This window comes from Aspergillus tanneri (genome assembly GCF_003426965.1).
Source record: "Aspergillus tanneri strain NIH1004 chromosome Unknown AapTan_5_pilon_pilon_pilon, whole genome shotgun sequence".
In the NCBI taxonomy this organism is placed as follows: domain Eukaryota; kingdom Fungi; phylum Ascomycota; class Eurotiomycetes; order Eurotiales; family Aspergillaceae; genus Aspergillus; species Aspergillus tanneri.
Window position 1 is genome coordinate 1130386 of NW_022984632.1, and position 17913 is coordinate 1148298.

The 17913-nt window shown below is 48.9% G+C and overlaps 4 protein-coding genes across 4 annotated transcripts; 3 read left to right on the forward strand and 1 right to left on the reverse strand.

The window, feature by feature from the left end:
• Nucleotides 1-2019: 2019 nt before the first annotated feature.
• Nucleotides 2020-5359, forward strand: CDK12 (putative protein kinase; the record flags this gene model as incomplete). Its single annotated transcript, XM_033574374.1, has 3 exons — nt 2020-3188; nt 3248-5113; nt 5167-5359. The coding sequence occupies 3 exons, from the start codon at nt 2020-2022 to the stop codon at nt 5357-5359; spliced, it is 3228 nt and encodes a 1075-aa protein (XP_033422392.1).
• Nucleotides 5360-7984: 2625 nt separating this feature from the next.
• Nucleotides 7985-14308, forward strand: ATNIH1004_009793 (uncharacterized protein; the record flags this gene model as incomplete). Its single annotated transcript, XM_033574375.1, has 9 exons — nt 7985-8019; nt 8121-8885; nt 8977-9022; nt 10177-10283; nt 10348-10437; nt 10655-11875; nt 11952-12317; nt 12384-12449; nt 12502-14308. The coding sequence occupies 9 exons, from the start codon at nt 7985-7987 to the stop codon at nt 14306-14308; spliced, it is 4503 nt and encodes a 1500-aa protein (XP_033422393.1).
• Nucleotides 14309-14760: 452 nt separating this feature from the next.
• ATNIH1004_009794 (gamma-glutamylcyclotransferase family protein) lies at nt 14761-15276 on the reverse strand (the record flags this gene model as incomplete). Its single annotated transcript, XM_033574376.1, has 1 exon — nt 14761-15276. One exon carries the CDS (start codon nt 15274-15276, stop codon nt 14761-14763), a length of 516 nt encoding a protein of 171 aa, XP_033422394.1.
• A 709-nt stretch (nt 15277-15985) lies between these two features.
• ATNIH1004_009795 (signal peptidase complex subunit SPC3) lies at nt 15986-16874 on the forward strand (the record flags this gene model as incomplete). The annotated part of the gene is made up of 3 exons (XM_033574377.1): nt 15986-16131; nt 16201-16274; nt 16348-16874. 3 exons carry the CDS (start codon nt 15986-15988, stop codon nt 16872-16874), a joined length of 747 nt encoding a protein of 248 aa, XP_033422395.1.
• Between the last annotated feature and the right edge of the window lie 1039 nt (nt 16875-17913).

Below are 17913 nucleotides of genomic sequence, written 5' to 3' on the forward strand. Positions count from 1 at the left end.
GTGTCAACAGCAACGCCGTGACAGGCTGCTGAGTTGGATCCCCCCTTCTCCTAAACCTCATCCCCACCACCATCTACCTGGACACACGTCATGAGCCACCTTTCAGCTATAAAATCCCACCGACTGTGGTACATAATGATTCCGGACATATGTTAAACCAACATGCTGTTTATATAAGTTTGATTTTACTCTGCAGTCATAAACGCCGACATACCGGTTCGACCGCTTTGTTTTGAAGGTTGAATACTGAGTACGACCCAATTTGGTAACTTCTGAAATTGCCGTTTCCCAGGTATGTCCCCTGCAGGACCATACATTCTGGAGACTTTTTAGGTGATGGATGACTATGAAGAGTCCCAGGGTGGTATAAAGCTACTACCAGACAACAGTGTATGGCTTGATATTGGTAGATTCATGTTGTGCTTCTTTCTGTCGAGGCTGTCATAAATGCCACTCTTTCCGCTATGGGGAGTGTCACTACTGGCTTTGGCCGCGAATTTGTGGGTGTCCCTTTTTACAACCAAGTAAACACAGCCGTTTTTGTGCGCAGTCCTTACCAATATCACACTGGTGAGACAGTTGTGTCTTCCAGTAGCTGGAGACAATGGAACAAGCAATATCGGAACCCGTCGGCGTCCCATGCGAGTATATAAAACCCTCGATATACTCGGGGACAGGGTTGTACACTGACCTCAAGGTTTATTGGCCTTAGTATACATTCATATACACTACAGCCGGATATCCCGACCATCTCCTGGCAGTTTAGACTTGACCGCTAATCGAGCCAACCGATTGCATTCACCACAGCGCTTCTCGTGGTGGGATCGGTACAGTTAAAGGTGGCGCATTGTGATACTCATTGTTGTCAACGATCCCAGTTCCGACTGCTTTTACTTCCCGTAGATTAGGTCTTTTGAGTTCTTTTGTTTTGCAAGATCTCCAGCATTGAGCAACACATATGCCTCGGATGGAGGCAAGGGGCCCAGGAGGTGGGGGAAAATACTTGAACAGACAGAAAGGCGCCCCAGTCAGCTGCTTTACACGAAAGCATCTCTCATGAGATAGAAAAAAGGGAAGAATGAGTGAGAGGATTTTAAAAGGCCAGATCCAAAGAGAGTCGGCCTGTCTGGTCCGAAGCTTTTTCAAGGCATAAAGCGATGAAGTCAAGGCGGCCAACATCTTGAACCCGAAAGGAAAGATCGTGTTATTTTGTGGATGCTGGCCGAGGTTGAAGATACATACAGAGAGGGGGATGCATTGCATTTGGGAGTGAAAACAGTGGTGTCATCCACAACCACCTCTCTGTTCTCCCATTGAGCCCTCCGTCTCCCGTTCGTAGAAGAGCCGCACGGCCAGTGCAGAAGGGTCAAAACAAAATGTCCTTGGTCGATTAACTACCCCCAAATTGTTATGGTACTGTACCCGTGGGAAATTTGGGTTGGCCTGTTTCAAAGTCCAAGGCTCCCGCTACTGCTGGACTGTGTTTTTTTTTTTTTTTTTACTTGGTCCTTCTCCCCCGTCACCAAGTAGGTAGTTCCCGTTCACCACCTGCGGGTAAATTGGGTTTTCGTATGCTTTAAAGAGAGAAAAAAAAAAAAAAAAAAAGTCCACGACGACCAGACACAGAATAAGGGAGGGACAAACAGGGCAAAAAAAAAAGAACCTCCACCCACAACGACGAAGGTGCGTCTCCCCCTTTTCGCTCACTCTTCTGTGTTCTTTTTCCTTCTCCCCCTCGAAGTTTTTTAACGCTCTTGCATTCCCCCATCTAGAATCCGTCCCAGCTCGGAAAAACCGGTCTTCCGCTCCACCCATTCGCCCTCCCGCCAGAAAGACTTCTGAGAACGCGGCGATACACGCCCGACGACTAGACGGAGGATAGAGGGCTCCACAACCAGAATCCCGACGATTAATCATCTTTTCATGCGAATCCTTCGCTTTCTAGCTCACCAGCTTTCCTGATCCCAGGGTCATTTTTCTTTATTTGTTCCAGAACCAGATGCGGTTGAATCAATTTACATGGCTGGGTCCCGTAGGAGTCCGGTGTTGAGAGACCAGTGGAGAACCACCGGTGACACTAGAGACGAGAGAGATCGGGAACGGCACAGACCTCGAGGATCACATCGTGACAGGGGAAGGTCAGGCTATCGTGACAAGGACCGTCGTCGTCGACACAAGGACGGGAGACCCGGTCCCCCGTTTCGGTCGCCACCACCGCGTCCTTTCTCTCACGACGTCGAAGAGCGTCCCCCACCCCGTGAATTTTCTCCTAGTGCCGCTTCTGCTCGTGGCTTCCCTGGTCTCTCTCACTCGGAGACCAAGCACCGTCAGAACCAGGCTGAGTTTTCAGGCCCGAACCCCTCCCGTCCTTGGGAGACTGCGAGACCAATCGAGAGAGATTACCCAAGAGACGGGTCACCATCTGCACCTCCTTCAAAACGCAAGAGAACTCGAAGTCCTTCTCCCAGCGGTTATCCTCATCGCCCTAGCCACCCTAACCAACCGCGACATCGCTATCCAGGGGGCGATTTTGACCGAGGCTTCCCGTATAAGAAGCGTGGTGGCCGCTTCCCTGGTCGTGGGAGGTCCGGGCGAAGATCTCCACGACGGGGTAGAGACCGGCGTAAACCGGAAGGTGGACGACGACAACCTTCGCCTCGTCCTAGACGATCTAAGTCCCCCGTCCGTGGTGGCAAGTCTTATAACTACCCTCGTCGGCGGTTTCACAGCCCTCAGCCCGAAGAAGATTTTGAGGAAGGGTCTCGTTATCGATCTGTGTCTCGCCATTCTACTCGGTCCGGCGATTCAAGGCTATCTTTTGCTTCTCGCCGTGACTCGATGACGATGGATACTTCTAGACCGGTTCGTTCTATGACAGACGAGTCGTTCCGATCTCCTTCGCCACCTCGACTAAGCCCAAGTTTTGATGCGGACAATGCTACTACCTCTGCGATTGGAGATACAGTGCGTGAAACATTTCAGCCGCACGGCAGGCGGCCATCTGATGCACAAGGTGGTCCGCATCCTCGTTCCACCCGGGCACACGTTGATACAAGAGAATACTCGGCGTCACCGCAGCGTGCGACGCCGACTAATTCATTTCACAGCTCTCCGCAGCCTACATCTCCATTTTCTGCCGGTCGGGGTGGATGGAGTGGACAACAACGTGCATATCTTGAGCAATCAGGGTACGTCCCCTCTTTTTCAGGACATTTCGGGACTAGGCTAATCATAGGCGAAAATATAGCCATTCCTCTCCGCATAGGTATTCTCAAAATGGCCAACAGGGCCAGTATTATCAAAATCCTAACCCATACAATGCACCCTCCCACTCTGGCCCGCCTTATCGTGGAGGTCATTCAGGATACCGTGGCAATTATCACGGTGGTCGCCGGTTCTCTAATTCTGGTCTTTTGAATCACAGCAATGGCCCTTCGCCACGTGGTCGCGGTCGTTTCACCAGCTTTTCACGAGGTGGAGCATACCCCCGAGTCCGAGGATCCTCCCATAGTCCTCATTCCACGCATGGTCCAGCGTCACCGAGTCCTCCACCTCCCCCTCCGCCGGACGATGAGGCGGCAAGGGCTGTGGAGGAGGGTAGCAACGTTTTCGAACATCCCGTGAATGACCCTCACGCAGATAATGAAGGTTCTAAATCTTTCCCCGAGACTGGAGGTCATCAGCAGCAACCATTGAATACGCAAAAACCCGACACTTCAACACCGAATAAAGGAGGCAAGATCAGTTTCGCATTCAAAGCGAAGACTACTCCGGCTCCGGCCCCTAAACCAGTCCCTGATTTGGCGCAGAGAATGTTGGCACGTGAGCCACCCTCCAGGGCCGCCGAGCCCCCTCGCAGCAGAATGCCTACTGGCCCAGCGCCGAAATTCAAGCCGGATCTAAGATTTGATCGTCGTGACCGAGACCGGGAGCGTCATCGCGAACGAGACCGGGATAGGGGAAGGCCTGACCGGAGAGATTTCCGGGATTCTCGTGGCTTCCGCGAGCCCCGGGATGGGCGAGAGAACCGGAGAGAGGACCGTCGGTTCGACAACCGCAATGAGAGAAGGAGGGGCGACCGTCGACGTGATTTCCGTCCTGAACGTCACCGTGAACTCTCTCCAGAACCTAAGAAGCAAACCAAGATCGTGACTCGGATGAAACCACGTCCCACTCTGTCTGATGAGTTTGCCAAATCGGATTCTGTATATTACCGGAAGCCTGGGAACGAGTCGGTGATTGGTGCTGGCACTTATGGGAAGGTATTCAAGGCGATCCATGTCTACACCCAAAATAAAGTGGCCTTAAAGAAGATACGGATGGAAGGTGAAAAAGATGGGTTCCCAGTCACTGCAGTACGAGAAATCAAACTGCTCCAACACCTCCGTAACCACAATGTGGTCAGCTTGCTGGAAGTGATGGTTGAGAAGAACGAATGCTTCATGGTGTTCGAATATCTTTCGCACGACCTTACTGGTCTCATCAACCACCCGACATTTACGCTTACGGCGAGCCACAAGAAAGATCTAGCAAGGCAGATGTTTGAAGGGCTAAATTACCTTCACCATCGAGGCATCCTACACCGTGATATCAAGGCTGCAAACATCCTCGTAAGCAATCGAGGGCAGCTCAAATATGCCGACTTCGGCTTGGCGAGATTTTTCTCCAAAAGTCGCCAGCTTGATTATACTAATCGGGTTATCACCATATGGTATCGGCCGCCGGAACTCCTTCTGGGTGAAACTAGATACGGACCAGCGGTTGATGTTTGGAGTGCAGCCTGTGTATATGTGGAAATGTTCACCAAGAAAGCTGTATTCCCTGGCGAAGGGGGAGAGATCAGCCAGTTGGACAAGCTCTACAATTCTTTGGGGACACCTACGCGGGCGGAGTGGCCAGATGTTGTCGAAATGCCATGGTTTGAACTGATGCGGCCAACCGAGCGAAAAAAGCGAGCCTTCGAGGATGTGTATAGCTCAGTCCTGTCCCCGGCAGCTCTGGACATGGTTTCTCAGGTTTTCCGATATGACCCTGCGAAGCGGCCAACGGCGGAGGAAGTCTTGAAACACCCGTACTTTATCTCCGAGGAGCCAAAGCCCCAGCAGGCCATCGAGTAAGTGTTTGTGTTCGTTTTCTTTCGCTTGACATTGTCTAATCGGGACCTAGACTGGAAAACATCGAAGGGGACTGGCACGAATTCGAATCAAAAGCCCTCCGTAAGGAGAGGGACCGAGAGGCGCGTCGTGCGGAGTATCAGAAGGATAAAGAGAAACGAAAAGCGGCCCCTTCAGGTTCTCAGAGTGAACGAGACATCAAGCGTATCAAACAAGATGCAACCGAGGAGCCGGTTGAGTACTAGAGTTCTAGACTCGGTTTCGGAATCACTTCTTGACTCCTTTTTAATTTTCTTACGGGGCAACATTCTTTTTCTTGTTCCCCTCCTGCTTTCTCGGAAATGTATGAACTATCTAATGGTGGCGATGGAGCATTATAATGCCGGCTCCGCAGTTCGACTGAACGAATGAATTTAGGGACGATTGCTTGACCTGTCGTAGGAATTCATGCATCCTTTGAGCATGATGGGTGTACTACGACTTGCATGCATTTACAACGAAGGTTCCAACGGGGCGTATGGAGGGGTGTTTCGTCGGCGATTATTTTGGCAGTGGACATATTATATTATTTATTATGACACCATGCAAGATCAGTGTAACTACAATAAACCCCGGTTAAATGCAATCATTTTGGACTGCCTCTTCAGATGCATTTAGATTATTGCATTTGTCAGAATATATGGGGATAGTTAGGCCTATATTCTGCTTATATATAACGTATTCGGTAAGCAAGCCGGCCACCTTGTTGCATATAAAATATGACTTTTCGATTCTTAATAACTCCACGCATATTATGAGTACACATAAAGTCCTAAGGTCCCTCTGAATAAATATCGTTTTACACTGTATACATATTTTACTTGTAATTTTATTATTTTTTCCCACTCTATAATACGAAAATATGATAAATACAATTGAATGTATTGTAATATAAAGAACCAGAAAAAATATAGGCTTTCCAGTCCACTATATGTATATTTAGTATAATAATAGTGTATATCATATATTTAAGGCCCTCTCGACATGAAAAAGCCCTATATTATATGCAATACGAGGTGGCCGACTCGCTTTCATGGCCGGCTCGCTTACCGAATACGTTATAACCAACTAACTTCAGTTATAATTTAACTAGTAACTTATGTAACTATATATAATGTATTATATTAAACTAATATAATTGGTCAATCAAGTGGGCCCACGTATTTTAAAGTGGATTTTTACGTCCTTAAGTGCAATCTATGGGAGAAATGAAGGTCGATTGCATCTTGTAGATAATGGAGTTCCGTACAATTTTTTATGAAGTCAAATTGGCCGCTATAATGGCTTGCATTTAGTGGAGTATTGTAATTTAAGGAGGTTGCATTTAACCATTTTTACTGTAGTGAATAGAGTTTATTTCTTCCCATTCAAAGATACATCGCCATAGCGACATGCATTCTTTGCTGTTCTTATGGGCGCAACATCTCGCTGCGTCGTGTAGCCCCCACGGTGACTTATGGGCTTCTACTGGTCGGTCCGTAACTGCGAGGCAACAAGAGGTACGAGTGAACGCGACATGTCGACCTGAACGATGACTAGGGAGAAATCTTAGGGATTACAATCTATCATCCGTCCAGTCAGCATATTATATTGCACACATAGCACAAGTAGCCGTAGACTTCATCTCTAGATGGCGACAGAATTCAGACTTTGCCTTTCGAACCTCACACTCAACCAGCATGAAACCGATAACGGCAGTGTAGTAGCGGTTGAGCACCTCGGCTTACCAGAGAACGTCTTTCTCTTCATGATAATGGGTATGGATGGATCACCACATGGATCTTGCGAGAGAAAATGAGAACGGACGCACCGTGAATTTATATAGACTGGCCGGTTTTAGATGAGGACACCGGGACGACGGGGCGCAAGGGACCCTCTCCCATCGTCGAAACAAAATAATCCTAAAATCGAAGGAAGAATCCTATGAATATATTCAAAAGGAATGTCCCGACATACAGGTCATCACCGCATCATGGAGCTGGGAAGCCCTCGTGATGATGGTTTTAGAAGCGGGTTTCTAAAAAGATTATTCTCGACACACTCATCGGAATCACCAGTGCAGTGAAAAGATCCAAAAAGAACCGGTTGCAGCCAGCGATGATTTGAGTTGGTGGTCTTGGGTTTTGTGGAAAAAGAAAAAGAAGAAAAGAAACGGAGGAGGGAAAATAAAATATAAGAGAGAGGACGGGATGGAAAAACGACGGAGCGGACTGGGCGGGTCGGATTTCGTAAGGGCATTAATTTGCCAGAAAAGAAGAACAGAAGGAACATTTCCCGTTGCACGACGTACCTTAAAAGTTGTTCCTTGATACCTCTTAGTACTTACATTGTCCTCCTTTCTACATTTCCTATCCTCCCATCAGTACCCAATTCTTCTATCCTCTCCTGTCCGATCGTTCGGTTCTTCTAACCTAATCCTATCCCATTCGATTCCATCCCATCCATTGTCCTCTTTACTATTACCTACTACTTACTATCCCCCACGTCTCTTTCCTGCTAACGTTCACGATCACGATCACGATTGCTACCTGGATTTTTTCGACCTTGGCATAGTTTAGATTCTTCTGTCATTTGCTTCTTTCACTCTCTTTCATTCTTTTAACTTGCGTGTTTAATTACTCTTTTTGCGCTCATCTTTCTTTACTTTTTTTTGTTTTTTGCTTTGGTGTCTTTTTGCCCTCAATTTTTCTCTCTTTTTTTTCTTCCAACATCCCCACACTTGTATATCATACGCCTCGTTTCTCTCTTTGCAGAACTCCCAACAACTTACCGCTTTACCCTTTCCTGCCTGATGACCGCTCGCTTTCTGAGCTGTCTCGGTACCTGCCTCCATGGATAACGCAAACTTGTGGACTCGCCGATCCAAGTATGTCCTCTATTGTTCTTTCCTCCTTATACCTCGGCCTATTTATTTTATCTTTTTTTTTCCCTTCACGCAGACTGACTGATTCCTAACCCTTCGTGTAGCACCTCGAAGCTGTCTTTATCTATGGCGGGGACGGACGGCAAAGAAGGTGGCGCCAGGGTTGAGATTCCCCGCACGTCGAAACGTTTTGGTCCAGATAGTTCCCACGGTCGATCGAATCCTTTTAACGCCTTATCTCCTCTATCAGGTGGCGTCTCTTCTCCGTCAACAAACGCCTCTTCTGCATTCGGCCTCGGCTCCGGCGCCTTTGCCTCATTTGGTGCCCCCAAGACCCCCGGCGGAGGTTCCGACGTCAAAACTCCCGGAGAGAAACGAGACCCGTCCTCGGAGCTGGAATCGGTAGAGGGCATCAGGACGAAGGGACCGATGTCGCTGTCTGGTTCGAAGGAACATACCCTCAAGTCTACCTGGGTCGTTTGGTACCGTCCTCCCACACCTAAATACTCCGATTACGAAAAATCCACCATTCCCCTTGCGTCGATATCCTCGGTCGAGAGTTTCTGGTCGATATATGCGCACTTGAAGCGACCCTCTCTCCTCCCCACCATCTCCGACTACCATATTTTCAAAAAGGGAATCCGTCCTGTATGGGAGGATGAGGCCAACAAGACGGGTGGGAAATGGGTGGTTCGATTGAAGAAGGGGGTGGCGGATCGGTACTGGGAGGATCTTCTCCTGGCGATGGTTGGCGATCAGTTTGCGGAGGCCAGCGACGAGGTTTGTGGTGCTGTTCTCAGTGTGCGGGGTGGAGAGGATGTTTTGAGTGTCTGGACCCGGATCGATGGAGGGCGAAACATTAAAATTAGGTATGGGCTCTTTTCTTTTTTGGGGCTAGCTACATGGATGCCCATGAAAACCATGAATATTTCCCCTCTAGGTAACTAACACACCTTGCAGGGAAACCATCAAACGTTTGCTGGGCTTCCCGGTCGACACCAATATCGTATGGAAGAGCCATGATGACAGCATTGCTCAACGCTCTGCCATTGATCAAGCTCGTCAGGAGAAGGCCGCTGGAAACGCCGGTCACCACCACCACCACCACCATCATCATCATCATTACCATAACAACAACAACAATAATAACCAGCACCATCACTCGGGAGGAGACCGGCGGAGACCTACTAGCAATGATGATTCTACGGGAGATAAAGGAAAGGGAGCGGCGTCTTGATTGATATGCATTATCCGAGGCTTGTTCATGGTCCTGTATAGTAAAAGAAAAGCCACCAAAAATGATTGGGATGACTTGGAATCGGGGCATTGGGGCGAATATTGCGTCTGCTTTGGACATGGGTTTATCGTGATTCTCATTTTCTTGTTTGATGTTTTCATGCGAGATGCCGTGCACGTTCTAAAGCAAAACAAGGAGCACTGGAAAGGATGTGGCAAGACTGTATTCTATTAACCAGAACTCTTGGATCTGACTGTTGGATTTTTCTTTTTTTTTTTTTTTTGGCCTCCCTTTGTTGTAAGGGAACGTAGTACGTCTGTTTGCCTGGGGATGATGTGCGCTTATGACAGAGTTCCACACCTACGGCTTTCGGCATGATGGGGGGCAGAAAACCTCCCCCCACCGCCTTTTTGAACATCATCATACTTTTGGGTCTCTTCAATGCTTGGTCTATTCACACTCTCACCAGGTTTTCCCTCTTTTCTTTTCTTTATTTTGCTGGTGCTGGGCAATGAAGACCCACTGGATTGTTGTGGTCACGCCATGACCCACATACATGTCATTTCTTGAGAGAGTATCAAAGCTATTGCCGGGCTGGACTCCTGGTCAATCTTGTCATCCAGCGCAATCTGCAGCCAATTCTCCTCCGTCAGATGCAAGCTCTGATCAGTCACCAGTGGGAAGGAATACTACCTTTTTGCCTCTAGGATCTTCGATTCATCCGTCCGACGTAAGGCCCTATTCTTTTGCTGATTCCATGCGGGCTGTGATTTTGCTTTGTTTCCTCTTTCTTGTTCCCCTCGTCGGACGGACACCATACGCGGGACTGCAAGCAATCCCGTAGTTTTATCACATACACTTGGGTCTTTCCCGCCACACCTGTCTTGCGTATAGGCTAATTCTTTGCTTTTTGCCAACTCAAGTCCGTTTCTAGCTATGCCGAAATATTCCACCCAGTCCAGAGATCTCGAGTTGTACGTTCATTAGCACGCCAGACCATTCCACGACCCGGATTAGGAATGAGTCGTTTGTAAATATCACCCGAACAACGTGGACACCGTACGGACAAAACTGATGATGCATTTTGGTGCTAGGCGTGGCGACGAGAGGCCCATGGGTACCAAGGAGCACGATGGCACCTCTTTCTCTGATGAGCAGAGACTATTTCCTCCTTCCACTGCACGGTACGTCGTCGAATTATTTGTTTGATCCACAATGGCATGAGGAAGTCGTGAAACTCACATGTGGTGGCCTTTAGGCGTAGCCCCGGTGGGGTACCGATAACACCGGGATACACGTATAAGAGCAAGAAACCACAGGTAGTAGTATTCTGCGGCCACATAGATATGTTCGACTTGCTTATTCTTACGCTTACGAATTACAGTTTCATGTATCGCTCAGACCTGTAAATACTCTGACAGGGAGAGCTCGAGACAGCGGCCCTGTTCGCGCCCAGGGAAAACAGGGTCGTATGAGTAACAAGCAGCCGGGCTTTGGTGTTACCCTTCCTCGCCTGGAAAATACTACAGATTACGATACGTCGGAGAGGCCGTCCAAGCGGCGACGTTGTGATAGCCAAGATAAGCCATCGGGGAGAGCCATCAGTATCTCGGATGATGATCTACTGGAACCGCCAGTGCCAGAAACGTCGTCTATCGCGGGAAATTCGGCACGTCGGTCTTCAGTGTCAAGTCAGCCTTCAGGTAAGACTAAAAGGCCGAAAAAGCGAAGAAATAACGAGTACCGCGAAGTGGAGCGAATTTTTAAGGTCCCTAGGCACCAAGTGTCGCCAACAAAAAGACACAATCTCTGGTCTGGGGATGAAGATCAGGATGAACAGTTCACTGAAAATGCTGCAAGAGAAAGGCGGTCAGGGATATTCAAGCCTGTTGCCAAGTCTATTGACGTTGAGAAATCACCTGAAACACCAATGCACGAGATAATGGCGAGTGTCGAGATATACGGTCCAAATGGGTCCAGTGGAAATAGAGTGCCAGAAGGCCCGCCCCTTCAGAACCCATTCATTGCGGCGGACGAGCAGGATCACAGATCCGACTCACGAGAGAGCCCTGATGAGCTACAAGGAGAAGCAACTGTGAAGCCAGTGCCTATATTTGTGAGAAGAGGCGGTAAGAAAAAAACCAGTGACGAATCAGATATGGAAGAGCAGCGGCCACCGTGTCGTCTTCAACCGTCTCCGTCCGATATCCGACCGACAACCTTTACAAGTGGATTCTCTCGAAGCAAGGGGAAACTACGGAAAAATCCAAAGCCAAAGAAAAGCCGCTCTGTGGATCAGGTGTTCAAGGCGACCTACGTTCGAATAGGGGCTATTGAGCGACGACCATCAGAGGGTGAGACCGTTGACTTGAACATCAATCCCACACAAGGTACAATCACGCTACTTGGATTTCCAAAAGATATGTCCCCAATCCAACTGAGGAGGGTCACGAAGGTCGAGCAAGGCGAAGAGCCCAGCCGAAAGATTCGGTTGAGTTTATCGCGAACGAATGAGCCCGACGATCAGTTGCAGTTGGACATGGAGTTGTCATCGTCGGAGGCAAAGGGAGATTTATGCGCTTTGTTACAAGACCAGGGAGCCAGGGTTTTTTCCAGAGAAGAGTAGGTCTATACCCCGTATATTTTTCCAATCCTCTTAAGAATTCCTGCTTATTACGGGCTGGCTGACCTGAAGAAGGAAATACATGGACAAAGCATTCACCCGCAAAAACAAGAGAATACTGGATCAAAAGGCCCACGGATCCAAACACCTCCCGGACCATGGAACAGGCCAGCGATCACCAGAGAAAATGACGAAGCCCGAGGCCTCCAAGAGGGTGAAGCTGTCGGATGCGCTGCAGGGCCACGATGGCAATACTGCCGGACAAAAACAGACGCATTTGGATACCGCTCCCGCCACCTTGCCCAGAGCGACCTGTAATCCTTCTAATGCTCAACACGAGACCGTTGAAATCCAAGTTAAGAAGTATAAGTCACTTTGGTCATCTCCGATTCGGGAAACGAGGTCGATGTCGCGCCGCGCACCCCCAACCACTGTAGTCTGGTAAGCTTCTATCTAGGCCATCCTCACCGCTTCGGCGAAGGATGTTTTGGCTGACCCATCATGTAGTGATGATGGAGACGAAGACCATGGCCCGCAACCGAAATCTGACGTGAATACTGAAAAGTGGCATACGTATGCTTTCTTCCTCACGTTTCTTCTGCTTTTATGTACTGATGATATATAGACCGCTCGTGTACCCGCGCTTTGGGAAAAAGAAAGCCGAGGTGGACGTTCAAGATCGGGAACGTCTCCGCGACAATGAGTTTTTGAATGATAACCTGATAGGATTCTACATACGCTTCCTTGAAGATCATCTGGAGCGAAACAATAAAGAAACGGCGAAAAGGGTCTATTTCTTCAACTCGTACTTCTTCGCCACCCTAACAAATTGGTCCAGGGGAAAGAAGAGCGTGAATTATGATGGCGTGCAGAAATGGACTAGAAACGTCGATATCTTCCGCCACGATTACATTGTGGTGCCTATCAACGAAAATGCACACTGGTACGTCGCCATAATATGTAACCTGCCCAACTTGCCTGGTGTTTCCAAAGAGACTACAACACATACAGCGCCGGCCGGAGGCGAGGAGCCATCTTCTCGACCGGATAGCGAGGTTCGGGAAGTTCCAGAAACACCTGAGCCCGGCGAGGGTAGCGCCAATGTCACGGAAGAAGTGGGCCGAGATACAGAGCCTGCCAAAGAGGAACTAACTAGACAATCTTTGGCATCAATGAGTCTGTCAGATAAAGACATTCGAAGGGAACTTGGCTCGAAGACGCCTTATATATGTGGCCAGTTGTCTGAAGGACCCCGTTCTAGTTCTTCTCCGGCGAAAGCTTCTAGCCCTGCAATCAGCACAAAGGCATCAGAGCAGGCTGACTCTAAGGACGCCCACTTAGGGGTAACAGGTTCCCCTCGAAAGCCAAAGAAACAGAAGAGAAAACCACCAGGGGTCAGACATGATGTCCGCCAGCCAATCATTATTACGTTTGATTCTCTGGACCTGGCTCGTTCGCCCACCATTAGCATCCTTCGCGATTACCTTTACGCAGAGGCCAAGTCCAAGAGGGGAATTGAGATTGACAAATCCATGATCAAGGGCATGACTGCTCGTGGAATCCCCTTGCAGCCCAATTACTCCGACTGCGGACTATATCTTCTGGCGTATGTAGAGAAATTCGTCCAGGACCCAGATTCTTTCGTCCGAAAGCTTCTCCGGAAGGAAATGAGCACAGATGAAGATTGGCCTCCGTTGAGATCAGGTCTACTTCGGTTCCGCCTGCGTAATTTCCTTGACGAGCTTTACGATGAACAAGACCGACTGAACCCCGATAAAGCAAGCACACAGCATGTTATGGCGGACAAGCAGCCTATATCTTTTCTTCTTGGTCCGTCCGCTCCAGACACAGCTGAAAACAAGGACAGGTGTTCGAACGCTCGAATGCTACAAACCAGTAGGGGCCCGACTACGATACAGGCGACATCAAATAGTTATCGTTCTAGTAACGGCAGATCAGCTGCAAAACAGCTGAGGGCTCTAACAACGAGCAGCATCGACCAACTTACAAAGGATCCACGAACCAGAGATCAGCAATCATCGGTAGATGCCAAGCACTCTTTAAGCAGGGCCCTGGAGCCTGACACCGGAGAAGCGACAGCGCATCCAGGCAGAGGCGAAGCCATTGAGGTTCCTCATAGCCAAGAGGATATCCAACTTCCCGATTCACCATCACAGAAAGCAGACCGTAAAAAAGAGGCTGCCTCACGCTCAAGCGGCATACAAGCGGTGAGACCAGAGGATCAGGACATAGTCCGTGTTGAAGAAGATGGCAGCGTAGAGGAATACTCCGGCGTTGAGTCCTCCGCGAAACCGCAGCGTTTCAAGGTACAGGTTACTGGGACGCCTCCGCCATCCACCGGTGAACGAGGCTCTGGCAAAGGAAGCCCACGAGTGACTAAACACAAACCAAAAAAGGATGGGGAGTCATGATTTATGGTTCCATTACTCTCTAGGCGACGACGCATTTCGTTAACACTTACTGTCAACCGCTATTTTTTACTTTTTATTTGTTATTTTCTTTCCGTATTCCAGAGGCCCGCCAAATTAGGAGTTCTGACCAGGCGTTTCGAGTATTACGGGATACACGGATCCATTCTAACTATCATGGGAGGACATGAGACACCAAACATTGCATATGGATTTCAATAAAAGATTGTCGCTTCGGAACACTACCGTGCCGGATTTATTTTGTTCGCATGTCTTGCAATGTGGGATCAAAGGAAGACGTACGACGTGTACATATATACCATGCATTAGAATCACTCTTCCTCCAGACCAAGACCTTCCAGCATATTAAGCCCTCACTGTAGGTGAACCCCCATATAGAAAATTCTACTATATTATAACAGAATCCTAGGCAAACAAAAACACTGAGTTAGACCCTACCACTCACTCTCATCAGCCCCTACCCACCACGCCATTTTATCCCTCTTGAAAGCCTCGAAATCCCACTCCGCCTCCTCCAACTTATCCTCCCCGGCAATAAAAACATACGTCGCAGCTGGCACCTCCTCTCCCTCATCCGCAAACTCCGCCCCCGCCGCATCCAACACATCCCTCAGATGCTTCCCATCGCCGTCCTGCAGCTGATCAGACAGACCATGTCCATCCACACTCAACGACTCCCGCAGCACCCTCACCGTCACCTTCTCCTTGACGTAGTCCGGTCCCTCAAAGATATCCAGTCGATGGACATCCCCGTCTGCGAGTCCGAAGACCACCGTGCCTAGCACGGACGCCCCGTCTTTATTCGGTACGATGCCCGGGTAATCGGCACCGCGCACCCGGTGTCGTCGGAATCCGTGCAAGATGGCGGGTTTGAATGTCAATAGGGCCTTTTGCCAGGGTTCGGGGTTCGGGCTGCCATGGATGACGCGGTGGAGTATTTGGGGGGCCATTAGGGTTCCTGGTGTTGTTAGATAGTTTTTCTTCCTTTAAATTATTCATGGATATGTCGGTGTTTATATATTTTGAGGTTTATCGCGGGATTTATCTCTGATATTATATTCCCAGTGAATGACGGACGTGTTGGGGTATAGGTGGGGTAACATGAGGGGACGGATAAGTGGACAGACGTGGGAGTATGTGTATGTGTATGCGTATGTGTATATGAGATAGAAGATTATAGACAAAGGATAACAGAATCAATCGTTCAATAACGAAATTAAAATACCGTAGAAGAACAGAACATGGTCGCCCATTTCGTTGACCGTAGATATCTATCTCTCTACCTAGATAAACGTATCGGACGCGATATGGTATACTTCTGGTGTATGGATTGGTGGAGCAACAACTAAGCTGGAATGAATAGATAACAATAATCGAATCTAGGATGGGAAGGACACCAACATGCAGTTGGATGTACCCTTAGAGTGAGATGTCAAGACAGGATAATAGAACTAGTAAGTACTATGTACGAAGAGTAGAGAGAAAGAGAAGACAATCAATCGCTGATACGATCGTTCTTATCGATAAGCTGCGCCACAACTACGCCAGACTGTGGCGTCATGTCTGTCCTCTTCATTATCACCATCATCATCCTATGGTTATCCTCCGCCTCGCATCTCCCCGTTGCATCCAGACATCCATTCCATCTGTCCGATCAGGATGCACTCCTCTCTAAACCGAGCGCAGGCCGTCTTCGGCTTTTTCACCACCGTCGCTCTGTTTGTGGCCGGCGCTGCTGCCCTGTCGGTCTTGTTGTATCCTGCCCATGATGCCAGGGCGGAGGTGGCTTTGAAGGATGTCAAAGTGTATGCTCCAGTCTCTTGTTTACAGTCCCCCAGGAACATTGGCAAAATAACTGATAAACCTAATTATAGAGTCAAAGGACGACCGCATTACTATTCTACCAAGAAAGAGGAATACTCTCAGATGCGATTCGACCTGGACGCTGGTAACCATTCCACCCTTCTACCCTACAACAAACAATAAATATCTAGTCTAATCATTAATTACTAATTATATAGACCTCTCCTCCCTCTTCAACTGGAACACAAAACAACTCTTCGTCTACGTCTACGCCTCCTACTCATCCTCCGATACCCCTTCCACGAGCCGTCTCCTTCCCTCCGAGTCTATAATCTGGGACACCATCATCCAGGCTCCGGAATCACCATACTCGCTTTCCGCCCTGCAGGCCCGATTTTTTCCGTCGTCGTCGTCCTCCCCTGCGAACCGCGGCCGGGCGCAGAAACGCTCCACCTCGACCTCCAAGAAGGCCAAAGAGGCCGCTGCGACGCCCGGAGTGCTGCATCTGCGTGGCCAGCGCGCCAAGTACCAGATTGGAGATATTACGGGGAGGATGGCGGAGAGAGAGAATGTGACTCTGGCGGTGGGGTGGAATGTGCAGCCCTGGGTGGGAGCGCTGTGGTGGAGTCCTGCATCGGGTGCGATACCACACACGGCGGGGAACGCCGGACGGAGTAAGTCTTTCGATTTTCCTGCGTTGAAGGGGAGTAAAGTAAATGCCGAGAAAGAGAAGGCGCAGGGTTAGACAGTATATCTAAGGGGGTGGGGAAAACGTAGATCTATATCGGGCTGGGTGTAGGATGTTCTTGACTATTAAAAAATGAATAATAAAAAAAGAATTAGACAAAAAGGACTAGCCATGGTCATAACTACTATGAGACACTGCCATGATAGCCAGTTAGAATTATTTATTAATAATTAAGCCACGCGCGACATCTCCAAAGGTGTGTCTAGACAATCTCCAAGGAATTGACAACGTCATTAAGTATTTATCACCACTACTCATACCCGTCTTCAATACACGTATACTAACCCTGCAATTCCCACGTCATTCCAGGATCCCAAAGACCCGGTTGAGGCACGTTTCCATTTTAATCGAGTATTGCATTAGGCTGGGGCGGACGGTTGTAATATGTATATAACAGGTAGAGGGCATGGATAACTCCCGGCAGGTACCTGAACCAAATGCCGATCAGCATGGCTGCACAAGATTGGAGATGCTGAATGCGCTGGATTTCATGCAACGAGGTCTTAGACTTACAAACAAAGTGTCAGCACGATATTAAGACAGAGATCAACATCACATCCCCACATGATGTACACGCTGATAGGAGGGCCTGGTGCCGGGTTGGGTTAGGCATTGATTTCGAAGCCGTTCAAGCGGCCGAGACGGTCCTATCGACGTGTGTAGGGATGGACAATACTCACAAGGTAGAGAGAGGAGAATCAAAAAATGTAGGAATTGACTCATTTTGGATCAGGACTCGTTACTAACAGTGTAACAAGGGAGCTGAGGATAAGAGTCACAAAGAGAAGGATAAAGTCACAGACTGGGACATTGTCCTCCTTTTTGGGGAGGGATTGCGACGCTTCATGGCAAATGTATAGAAGGGAGATGGCAGGATCGATGACACGGGAAAGAGCTACAGGCAAAGCCAGCTGATAGAAAGGCACGATCCTTTTGTAGGGCTGCTCAAGGCAAGAAGGCTTCCGTAGGGCAGGAAAGCCCGCGTCGGATAACGTCAGTCCATGCAGCCCTGCTTTGGGTTTAGCAGAAAAAGCGA